General features: G+C 43.6%; 1 protein-coding gene across 2 annotated transcripts in view; it reads left to right on the forward strand.

The window, feature by feature from the left end:
• Positions 1-12,206, forward strand: part of IRAK3 (interleukin 1 receptor associated kinase 3) — a 115,620-nt gene that overhangs the window by 44,777 nt on the left and 58,637 nt on the right. The window contains exon 1 of one of the 2 annotated variants that reach the window (XM_031001115.3): positions 11,476-11,761. The exons of the other annotated variant lie outside the window; for it this stretch is intronic. Within the exon in view, the coding sequence (XP_030856975.1) occupies positions 11,629-11,761 (133 nt within the window). The 5' untranslated portion in view covers positions 11,476-11,628. Of the gene's footprint in view, positions 1-11,475; positions 11,762-12,206 lie in introns of those variants that run through there. 2 annotated transcript variants of the gene reach the window in all.

Genomic DNA, 12,206 nt, shown 5'->3' on the forward strand with positions numbered 1-12,206 from the left:
ACTCTCAAATTTGTATTTAGCTAGGCAGAGATGCAGATAGCTTAGAGATACCTGAGTCTTGCAGCTGGCATCTGAAGTGGGGGCTGATTCATGGGACTGAGACCTTTACTTGTGGGGTCTGCGTTAACTCTGGGTAGTTAGTGTTAGAAATTATGGACCTTGTCCTTAACTTGTGGAATCTGTCAGTAGTGTTAGAATTGGGATGAATTGCAGGACACCCAGTTGGTGTTGGAGAATTGTTGTCAGAACATAGCGTGTAAAGTAGTAACACGGTGCCTAGCAAATGGTGAGTGCTCACTAAATGGTAGTTGTAATTATTATTGGCTGAAGGCAAGGTCATTACTTCTTTCATTGATTAGACATTTATTGGGAAGTTACTCTGTGCCAAGCAGCATGCAAGGTACACAGAGATGACTGACTCCTCTGCTACACACCAATGCTCCACAAACCCACAGGAAAACAATACCAAAAAAAAGAGTTCTGATGGAAAGTAGTACTGAATGTTACGGAACCTAGAAAGAAATGATTAACTCTGGGGAGATTATAAATGGTTTTATGGAGATTATAAAGTGGTTCAGTTACCTAGGGCTGCTGTAACCAGTTACCACAAAGAGTGACTTGAAACAACAGAAGTTTCTTCTCTCACGGTTCTGGAAGCCAGAGTTTGAAATCAAGATGTCTGTGTATGGTTTATTCCTTCTAAAGGCTCTGAGGAAGAATCCGTTCCACACCTCTCCCAGCTTCTGGTGGTTGCCAGCAATCTTTGGAGTTCCTTGGCTGTGGCTGCATCATTCCCATCTCTGCCTCAGTTGTTACATGGCCTTTTCCTCCTCTGTGTCTCCAAGTCCAAATTTCTCTCTTCTTATAAAGTCACTAGTCATTGAATTAGGGGCTACCCTAATCCAATATGAGCTTGTCTTAACTTGATTGCATTTGCAGCATCCCTATTTCCAATTAAGGTCACATTCAGAGGTACTCAGGGTTAGGACTTAAACGTACATTTTGGGGGTAAACAATTCAACCTGCAACACAGAAATGGTGGCTTTTCAATTGAGTAATAAAGGATAAGTAGGGGTTCACCAGGTAAGAGATACTGCAAAACCTCAAACATGAAGTAACAAACAAATTGGAAAAGACCCAGACACAAATCAGAAATACTACAGAAGAACAAGATTTGGTGACTTATTAGACATAGGTACTTACTACGAGGTGCTCAGTAAATCCTTCTGAAGATAGTATTAATCAGTCAGTCAAAATTACTCAGAGTTACCTTGGCCCATGTGACCAGAAACAAGGAAGTTGATTTTCTAGGAAATAATCAGTTTGGGACATGATGATTTGAGATGAAAGCAAGAAATCCAAATGAAATTGTTCAATAAATGCAGGAGGTGAGAAGAGAATCTGCAGGGCGGGTTAGGGCTGATGACACAAATATCAAAGTAGTTGACTTAGAGATTGATAGATGAAGAATGAGATTATATGAAACCTCTAAGACAAAATAAGAAGATCAACAAATTCGGCCTATGGGTACATTATACAGGCCAGAAGAAGAGCTAGTTAAGAAAACAGAAGAAACAGTCAGTATGTAGGAAAAAAAAATACTGAGTGTCATCATGGAGGACAAAAAAGGCAAAAATTCAAGAACAATGGTATGTAATGAGAGGGTAAATGTGGAATTGTCAGAATGAGTCTTGAGGACATTTGATCTGAAAAATTACTAGGATTTTTAAACCTAAATATGCTGAATATTTGCACATACAGACCTTTGTTATTGTCTTCATTATAAAGGCACCAGATTACATCCAAGCTTTACTCTTCCATAAAATTTCAGAACAATGTAATAAGTTCTGTACAAGAAGAACAAGAGGAACAATAACTGCTGTGAAAGACTGGAAGATGTGGATAATGAATGACCAAGTGTTGTTAGGATGTATACTGTGAAACCTGATGATGTAACATCATTTCTTGAAATTATGCACAGAGAGTTTGTTATGGACTGAATGTTTCTAACACCCCCCCCAAGCCCTATCACCCAACCCAAATTCTTATGTGGAAGCCCAAACCCCTGGAGTGGCTGTATGTGGAGACGGGACATCTATGGAAGTAATTAAGGTTAAATAAGGTCATAAGGGTAGGGCCCTGATCCTATAGGATTAGTGTCTTTATATGAAATGTCTTCATAAGAAGAGACATCAGAGAGCTAGTTCACACTTGCCATATGCATGCATCAAGGAAAGACCTTGTGAGGGTGTACCAAGAAGGGGGCCATCTACAAGCCAGAAGGAGAGCCTTCCCAGAAATTGGACCCTGCCAACACCTTGATTTTAGACTTCCAGTCTCCAGAACGGTGAGAAAATAAATGTTTGTTTTTTAGGCTAGCAGTCTGTGGGATTTTGTTATGGCAGCCTGAGCAGACTAAGATAGGGTTTATTTGGCAGATTTATTCAGTGACAAGGAAAAGAAAGTCAAATCCTTTTCTTTTTTTTTTTTTTTTTCCAGACGGACTCTGGCTCTGTCGCCCAGGCTAGAGTGCAGTGGCGCGAACTCGGCTCACTGCAACCTCCACCTCCCGGGTTCAAGTGATTCTCCTGTCTCAGCCTCCCAAGTAGCTGGGATTACAGGTGTGTGCCATCATGCCTGGCCAATTTTTGTATTTTTAGTAGAGACAGGGTTTCACCATATTGGTCAGGCTGGTCTCAAACTCCTGACCTCAGGTGATCCGCCTGCCTCAACCTCCCAAAGTGCTGAGATTATAGGCATGAGCCACCACACCTGGACAGAAAGCCAAATCCTTCAGAGTGAAAATACACAAGATTTATGTTCATTATATGCCAAAGAAATTTTGGATATCTTAAATAATATTTTTATTGTATAAACATTTTTGTAAGTATTTTTCCAATAAATATTGCACCCAGAGTTCTTATGGCCAGCAGCAGTTGTGTCACTTGTAAACTGTAGGAGTTGGACTAGGACCTTTAAGTCGTTTTCCAGTCTCAAATTGTAAGCAATCTGAGTATTTTAATGAAAGAGAAAATGTTTAGCCATAATCTCAGATTTTTTTTTCCCACATGTCTGGGGTTCCTAGGGGTAAATAAATGTTTGCTTCAAAAACAAAACTTTAGGCTGGGCGCGGTGGCTTACGCCTGTAATCCCAGCACTTTGAGAGGCCGAGGCGGGCGGATCATGATGTCAGGAGATTGAGACCATCCTGGCTAACACGGTGAAACCCCGTCTCTACTAAAAATACAAAAAAATTAGCCAGGCTTGGTGGCGGGCGCCTGTAATCCCAGCTACTTGGGAGGCTGAGGCAGGAGAATGGCGTGAGCCCGGGAGGCGGAGCTTACAGTGAGCTGAGATCGCGCCACTGCACTCCAGCCTGGGCGACAGAGCAAGACTCTGTCTCAAAAAAAAAGAAAAGAAAAGAAAAGAAAACTTTAGCTAATATTGAAATTATAAAAAGCCCTTGGCTGAAAGTTATTCAAACATAAAAATCAGACTTTTAAAAGTCAGTGGTGACTAGGCAAATGTTATCATAGCAACATACCCTAAACTGAAAAATGCCATGAAAATGGTTTAGAAAGAAAACAATCAAATGAGATCAATCACAAAGTGTTGGAGGAAATTATTTTTTAGAGTTGAGGATTTTCTAATCACAGAGATGATACATAATAACTGTAGAAAGTTTTGAAAACACAAAAAGCTCAAGTCAGAAAATGAAGTACTGAATACTCTTTTCCTCCATCAATCCTAAGAGGATAATTGTTAAAATTTTAGTATATATCATGTTGTGACATAATCGATTTTTAGAAAAATGTTTTTCATGTATTAAATGGGAAAAGATTGAGTTATAAGAGAACACAAACCAAATGTTATTTTAAAATATTATATATTATCTGTGTACATAATATGTAAATACGTATATACACACACATGCATATAGAACTGGAGGAATAATGAGCACATGTTATTTTCTTTTCTTTCTTTTTTTTTTTTAAACAAGGTCTCTCTCTGTTACCCAAGCTGGAGTGCAGTGGCATGATCACGGCTCACTGCAGCCTCAACCTCCTGGGCTCAAGCAATCCTCGCCCCTTAACCTCTGAAGTAGCTGGGACTACAGGCACACACCATCATGCTCAGCCAATTTTTGTATTTTTTTTTTTTTTTTGTAGAGGCGGGGTTTCTCCACGTTGCCCAGGCTGGTCACAAACTCCTGTGCTCAAGTGATCCTCCTGGCTTAGCCTCCCAAATTGCTGGGATTAGAGATGTGAGCCATGGCTCCTGGCTACAGGTTATTTTCATGAGGTCATTGTGATGAAAGCCTAAGAAACGTTCAATTCATTTTTTTAAATTACCAAGTAGCCAGGTACAGTGGTTTATGCCTATAATCTCAGCACTTTGTGAGGCTAAGGTGGAAGGATTGCTTGAGCCCAGGAGTTTGAGACCAGCTTGAGCAACATAGCAAGACCCCCATCTCTACCAAAAAAAAAAAATTTAAATAAAATAAAATAACCAAGCAATGTGTACCACAAATGTCTTCACCCCATTCCCGATCTTTACTCTATCCCTGAACCCCAGTGTATATATAACTCTCTAGGGTAAGGTCATAGGTTATAGGTAAGTGATGAAGCTCAAATATGGGATAGGTTCTTGATCTTTGTTTTGAAATTACTTCCCAAACCAGAAATATCCTCGGTCCCACAAGCTTGAGAGTCTTTTGAACATCCATGCCTAAGGGTGGCTGTAAAAATAGCTACTACCAAGATACTTGTCTCATGTATATTAAGAGCTGTTGTCTGCCTCACCTCATTTCTCCCTCACCTGTTTCTAGATTTCTGAGGATTTCTGCCTGTGCTTAGCTGGGGCTTGGCCACTGATATTACTGTGTATCTGTGCCATTGTCACCATGTCCTTCAGGATTTCCTTGGCATCTCCATTTGTTAGTCTTTGCAGTTCACTGCTCTCTTCTTTCCAGCTGGGATGAAAACACTTTATTCTTCTGGTATCCAAAACTTGGGGGCGGAGGATGTTGGAGAGGATCCCATAGCAAAGGGCTATGTCACATAGTGGAACAGTTTTGTGACTTAACCATAGTCCTCTCTTTTCCGGATAATATGTATGCTGGCATTGGGAAGGTAGGATGGGGTTGAAGTGTCTGGGTCTACATGGGTTCTAGTCCAGTTTCATGAACTTCTAGGACTTCAGACTGCTTCTGCCCATGCTGCCAGAATCATTCTTTCCCAACATTTATTTTATCTCAGGGTCTCAGCTGCCTCTCTCTGCAATCTGGTTTTCACATACATCTCACATCCCACCAGATATAGTGTATACATTTGAACTCCAGGTTTAGACAGGGATTCGTTTTCTTCCCATAGGTTTTATAGGCGCTCAACAAACCAGAGAGTATTACCAAGTGCCCACTTAGTGCATCAGCTAGGAAGCGTTTGGCTTCAAATCACAAGATTCCTGGCTTAAAACGGAAATTTATCTCATATAGTTATAAGACCAAAAGTAGGACAGGCTCCAGGCATAGAATGAATGAACTGCTCAATGACATTAGCAAGGACTTGGTTTTTCCTCTCACTAGGTTTTTCCTGTCATGATTCCCAGGGCTTGTTTCATTCTAATATTGATGTCCATGTGGTTGCAAAACGGTTCCCTGCCATGACCAGAGCTGCTACATGTTCTTATTCTGATCCAGAAGAGAGCTATCTGAATGAAATATGATTCCCCAACTCATACATTATTGGACCAATTTCAATCATGTCTCAGCCCCAATCTGAATGCATGGACCATGGCAATTTTAATTATGGGGGTCTGAGTAGACCTTAGCCATGTGGGAAGAGCATACCAGGCAAGGGAGTGGCAAGTGCAAAGGCTCCAATGTGGGGCTCTCTCTTGTGTGTTCAAAGACCAGCAAGGAGATACTGTGGCTAAAGCAGAATGAACAATGAACAAGGAAACAAAATCAGAGGGCAAAGCAGCAGAGTGGGAAGGGGAGAAAGAATGCAGATTATATAAAGAGTTTGACTTTTATTGACTGAAATTAGGAGCCACTGCTGGCTTCTGAACAAAGGAGAGACACAGATAGAATTTAAAAGAGTCAATCTCACTGCAGTGTTGGAAGCAAGAGTGGAAGCTATCCTTAGTTCAGAGGCTACTATAACAATCCAGACAATATTTGATGGTGTCTCAAACCAGAATGCAGCAGTGGAGGTGAGGAAAATTGATTAGATTCTAGACACATTTTGAATAGCCTTGACAGGATTTGCTGGTAGATTGAACATGGGGTCACACTGGTAGCTGCAAATGAGTAGAGGAGTCAAGGATGACTCTATAGTTTTTAGTTCAAGCAACTGGAAAGGGTGGATTTGCCAGGGGAGCATTGTTTGGAGGGTGTGCGTGTGTGTGTGTTTTGAGACAGGGTCTCGCTCTGTCACCTAGGCTAGAGTGCAGCGGCACAGTCATGGCTCACTGCAGCTTTGGCTTCCTGGGATCAAGTGATCCTCCCACCTCAGCTTCCCAGGTAGCTGGGACTACAGGCGTGTAACATCACACCCAGCTACTAATAATTTATTATTATTATTATTATTATTATTATTATTATTATTATTATTATTTTGTAGAGACAGGGTTTTGCCATGTTGCCCAGGCTGGTCTTGAGCTTCTGGGCTCAAGCAGTTTGCCTGCCTCAGTCTCCCAAAGTGCTTGTATTACAGGCCTGAGCCACTGTACCCAGCTGGTGGAGTTGCTGTTAACCTAGACAGGGAGGAATGCAGGAAGAGTAGGTTTAAGAGGCATGATCAAGAATTCAATTTTGGACATGACTCTAGAATTTAAGAGAGAGGTCTGGACTAAAAACATAAATTTGGTAGTCTGTGGTATATAGATGTATATAGATGGTACCTAAAGCCTTGAAACTGATTAAGATCAGCAAGGCAGTGGGTGCAGATAGAGAAGAACCATGGATTGAGTCCTGGGGTGCTCCAACATTTAGAGTTCAGGGAGAAGAGGAGGAACAGCAAAGGAAGCTGTGGGGTGATCAATGAGGTAAGTGAAAAATATAAGAGAATGTGGTGTCCTAGAAGTCAAACGAAGAAAGTTTCCAAGGAGGGGGTGATCAACTGTATCAAAACTACCAATAGGTCAAGTAAGTGAGGACTGGAAATTAATTGTTTTACGTAGCAATGATGTGGACATGTGTGACCCTGAAGAGAATAGTTTTAGTGGAGTAAAGTGGGAGGGGTGCTTCTAATTAGAGTTGGTTTAAGAGAAGATGGGAGGAGAACTTTGGACACAGTGAGAATATTCAGCTCGACACTGCAAAGGGGAGCAAAGAATTGGGGCCAAAGACAGAAGGGGGAAGTGGCATCAAAAATTTTGGTTTGCATGGAATACTATGCAGCCATAAAAAATGATGAGTTCATGTCCTTTGTAGGGACATGGATGAAACTGGGAACCATTATTCTCAGCAAACTATCGCAAGGACAAAAAACCAAACACCACATGTTCTCACTCATAGGTGGGAATTGAACAATGAGAACACATGGACACAGGAAGGGGAACATCACACACCGGGGCCTGTTGTGGGGTGGGGGGAGTGGGGAGGGATCGCATTAGGAGATATACCTAATGCTAAATGATGAGTTAATGGGTGCAGCACACCAACATGTCACATGTATACGTATGTAACAAACCTGCACGTTGTGCACATATACCCTAAAACTTAAAGTATAGTAATAATAAAATTTTTTTAAAAAATTTGGTTTAAGTTGAAAGAAACAACATCATATTTGTATGCTGATGGAATTGAGGTGGTAAAGAGTGAAAAACTGATCATGTAACAGGGACCAGGGAAAGCATGTGCCCTTGATGCCTTTGAATTGGTAATAGGGATAGGATCCAGTGCACAAACGAAGTATAATGATTTACATAGGACCCTAGATAATTCATCCATGGAAAACAAAAAGAAAGAGTGTATTGGCAAAGATGCTAGTAGATAGTTCGATGTAGTAGTGAGATTCCGTGGAAGTTTTTTCCTGATGCATCAGTATTCTCAATAAATATTCTCAAGATAATTGGTGGAGGACAGGATGATGGGAGTTGAGAAAAAAGAAAGTATAGCATAGCTTTCAAGGAGACCAGAAGAATGCGTGGGCTAAAGGTGCATAGTATGCTTGTCCAGTGGCATAAAGGACCCACTTGAGAGTCTTGGCCTTGATTTTAAATTGAGTTCAATTAACAGGATTTTGGTTTTCCACCCCGTTCCCCAGCTACACTCAGGTGCATGGGTGTGGAGCCAACTTAGAAAATTGGATTTAATCAGGATTGCAAACTTGCCAAGAGAGCTCAACAAAGTGAGAGAGGAGCAAGGGAATGTAGAGCATATGCAAAGGAGTGAATAAAATAATTGACCACAGACTTAATGGATAAGCAGAAAAGTAAGGATGTCAAGAAGGTGGAGCCAGAAAAGAGGCAGCAAGATTTTGGATTGGATATCTGGTGAAGGGACAGGATTGTTGGGGTCAGAGTACTAGAGGGAATGTGCTAGAAAGACAGGAGGTATGATCAGAGAGTGGATTCATGAAAGAAATTATAGATGGGATGCAGCTATTGATAATGACAAATTCTAGGGGACGCTCATGGGAGTGAGTGTCTGAAATGGAGCATTGGGTGGAGTACAATGTCACCAGAGAAGAGGAGTCAAGGAAATGAGAGGCCAGGGCATTGGAAAGATCACCATCTATTCTACATATATGTATGTGTGTGTGTGTGTCTGTGTGTGTGTTTTAATTTTGTTTCATCAACTTTTATTTTAAGTTCTAGGGTACATGTGCAGGATGTGCAGTTTGTTACATAGGTAAACATGTGCCATTGTGGTTTGCTGCACAGATGATCCCACCACCTAGGTATTAAGCCCAGCATCTATTAGCTATTGCCTCTGATTCACTGCCTCCCCCTACCCCCTCCCCTGACAGGCCCCAGTATGCATTGTTCCCCACCAAGTGTCCATGTGTTCTCATGGTTCAGCTCCCACTTATAAGTGAGAACATGCAGTATTTGATTTTCTGTTCCTGTGTTAGTTTGCTGAGGATAATGGCCTCCAGCTCCATCCCTGTCCCTGCAAAGGACATGATCTCATTCCTTTTTAGGGCTGCATAGTATTCCATGGTGTATACATACCACGTTTTGTTTATCCAGTCTATCATTGATGGGCATTTTGCTTGATTCCACGTCTTTGCTATTGTGAATAGTTATTCTACATATATTTTAAATCACTGAGAACTAAGACAGGATTAGTACTGGAGAGAGCAACAATGAGCCAGGAGCTAGAGAGTCTAAAAACGAGGAGAAGGAATTGGAGTCGGGGAGATCAGCAGTTGATAGCAACCATGATGATACAACCTGATGATATAAAAATCAAAACTCAAGACAGTTTTAGGAATAGGAAGGGAACATGGTCTGAGAACAACTGCCAACACTGAAAATACAGGAAATTTCACATACTCTAGCTTTCACTTAGGATCCTTGCTTCTTGGTAAATTACAAGATCTGGTAAAGCAGGCCTTTCTGATTGCTTCCCTCATCTGCAGTGATTTCCTGTTTCCTCTGAGTGAGTCTGCCTCCCTGGAGTAGCAATTCAAAAGCTACCAAATAATTAATGGCCTTTTGCCTCTGTTGCTCAGCATGTTCAGGTAGTCCCTTTAAGAGATGTATAGAGGGCCGGGTGTGGTGGCTCATGCCTGTAATCCCAGAACCTTGGGAGGCCTAGGGAGGTGGATCACTTGAGCCCAGGAGTTTGAGACCAGATTGAGCAACATGGGAAAACCCCCTCTCTACAAAAACTACAAAGGTTAGCCAGGCATGGTGGCATGCACCTGTAGTCCCAGCTGCACTGGAGGCTGAGGTGGGAGGATGGCTTGAGCCCAGGGGGTGGAGGTTACAGTGAGCCGAGATCGCACCATTGCACCCCAACCTGGGCGATCAGAGCGACTAAAAAAAAAAAATAAGAAAGAAAGGAGGGAAGGAAGGAAGGAAGGAAGGTAGATTGGTGTACAGTGTGTACAGATTGACAATAAAACCTTGAACAATTGGATATCGAAATTCTTGCCCACACAGTATGGGCTTTGCCAGTTTTTAGATACATTTTTATGGAGTATTTTCGCTGACAAGACCATTCAGGTAGGGGCATGAAATGATAGTGTTTCATCACTCGTGATCTCTAGGGGCAGCTATTCCAAAGACTACAATCTGAGAGGTTTCAAAACACCTCTGGTGTTTTCACCTGATGGCCACTGCCCACTCTTCCAGTCACTAAGGCTGAGATTTTTCTCACCACTTTCAAAACAACTTTTTGTCACTGGTAACATGCCTCATGTGACCTAGAAGATTTTGAAACAACAATTTTACTTAAACTCCGTGAAGATTTCAAAACAATAATTTTACTTAAACTCCATGTTGAAGGCAAAAAGGAAGATTGTGTGAAGCACTTTGAGGAAGGAAAAAATGATGGAACGATATTTCATCAAGGAAGCCCATGAGGAAGAAAATTTATTAAAACCAAGTAGGTGTATGGAGGAGAGGCCGCCTCGTGAAGAAAACGAACATAATTTTACTCTGATTTGGTGTCTTTTCTGTTTTTCTGTTGTTGGTATCTACATTCATCTTTTCCAATAATAATCCCATATATGCACATTTTTATCTGTTTAAATTCAGTAAAAGTTGGGAGGAAAATGTCTCAAAACTTTTAGAGTGTGATGGGCTGAGTGGGGTTGTGAGTGATTATCTTCTTTTTTCAGTTTTTTTCTGGGTTTTCCAAGTGTTCCTCGATGAACATGGATAGCTTTTCTGACAGGATAAAAAAGAAGCAGTCCGGGGACAGTGGCTAACACCCCGAATCCCAGCACTTTGGGAAGCTGGAGGTGGGAGGATCGCTTGAGGCCAGGAGTTTGAAACCAGCCTGGGCAGCATAACGACACTCCCTCTCTACGAAAAACGAAAAAAAATAATTAGCCGGACGTGGTGGCGTACGACTGTGGTCCCAGCTACTCGGGAGGCTGAGGTGGGAGGATCGCTTGAGCCCAATAGGTGGAGGCTCCGTGAGCTGAGATAGCGCCACTGCGCTCCTGCCTGGGCGACAGTGAGAACCTGACTCAAAACAAAGAAAAAAGGAAGAAAAGAAAGGAAGGGAAGAAGGAAGGAAGGGAGAAGCTTTCAAAAATAAACTTTTGTAAGAAGTAATGACACCTCTAGCCGTCCACACCAGGAGACCGCCTAGCCGTGGGGCACGGTGGGCTCCTGGGAGCTCTGAGCTCTGGGCTTTCTCCAGTTCTCACTCTGCTTGTCTCGGCAGCTCCGTCCCCACCGCAGAGGTGTGAAGGGGCGCAAAGCCAGCGAAGGGAGAACCCGGGTCGGGTAACCCCCAGGCCTGGCCAGGCGGACGCAGGGGCATCTCGGGCGAGGCGCGCCTTGCGTCACGTGGGCACCGCCCCTGCAGTGACCGGAGAACGGCGTGTTCCTAGGGCTCTGCTGCCGTCGTGGAAGCAGGATTTCCGCGGTTGTGTAACGGCCTGTCGCAGGCGTGCAGGGACCTGGGCTCCGCCTCGTTCCCGGGGCTCGGGCAGCCGAGCCATGGCGGGGAACTGTGGGGCCCGCGGCGCGCTGTCGGCGCACACGCTGCTGTTCGACCTACCGCCCGCGCTGCTCGGAGAGCTCTGCGCGGTTCTGGACAGCTGCGACGGCGCGCTGGGCTGGCGCGGCCTGGGTGAGTCGGCGGGGACCGGCCGGGGGCGGCGGGGGAGCCCAGCGCGCCGCGGGGCCCGCTCGGCGTCGCCCTGCATGGCTGGGGTCCCTCGCGGGGCTGGCGCGGCCTCCGGGAAGTTCCTGCCAGGGAGCCGGCCCCCTCCTTTCCTGGGGAGGATGCAGAGACTCCCTGGGACCCAGATGCCTTCCCTCCCTTCTCTTTCAAAGAATTTTGGGTATCGCTGCAATGTCAAGGGAGCCGAGGCCTGGGAAAGACAGATAACCAGCGTGAAAGCATCTTCTGTTCGTCCGCGATGCCACCCTCACTGGGTTCGCAATGTATGATGTCTTGTGGTCCTTGCAAAATCACCCCAGAACATCGTTTTAGTATTGAGACATTTTTAGAACTTTGAGATATTTATCCTTTGGTGTTTTCAATGCATCCCTAAGCCCCTAACTTAATTACA

The sequence above is a fragment of the Gorilla gorilla genome, chromosome 10 (genome assembly GCF_029281585.2).
Source record: "Gorilla gorilla gorilla isolate KB3781 chromosome 10, NHGRI_mGorGor1-v2.1_pri, whole genome shotgun sequence".
Lineage (NCBI taxonomy): Eukaryota > Metazoa > Chordata > Mammalia > Primates > Hominidae > Gorilla > Gorilla gorilla.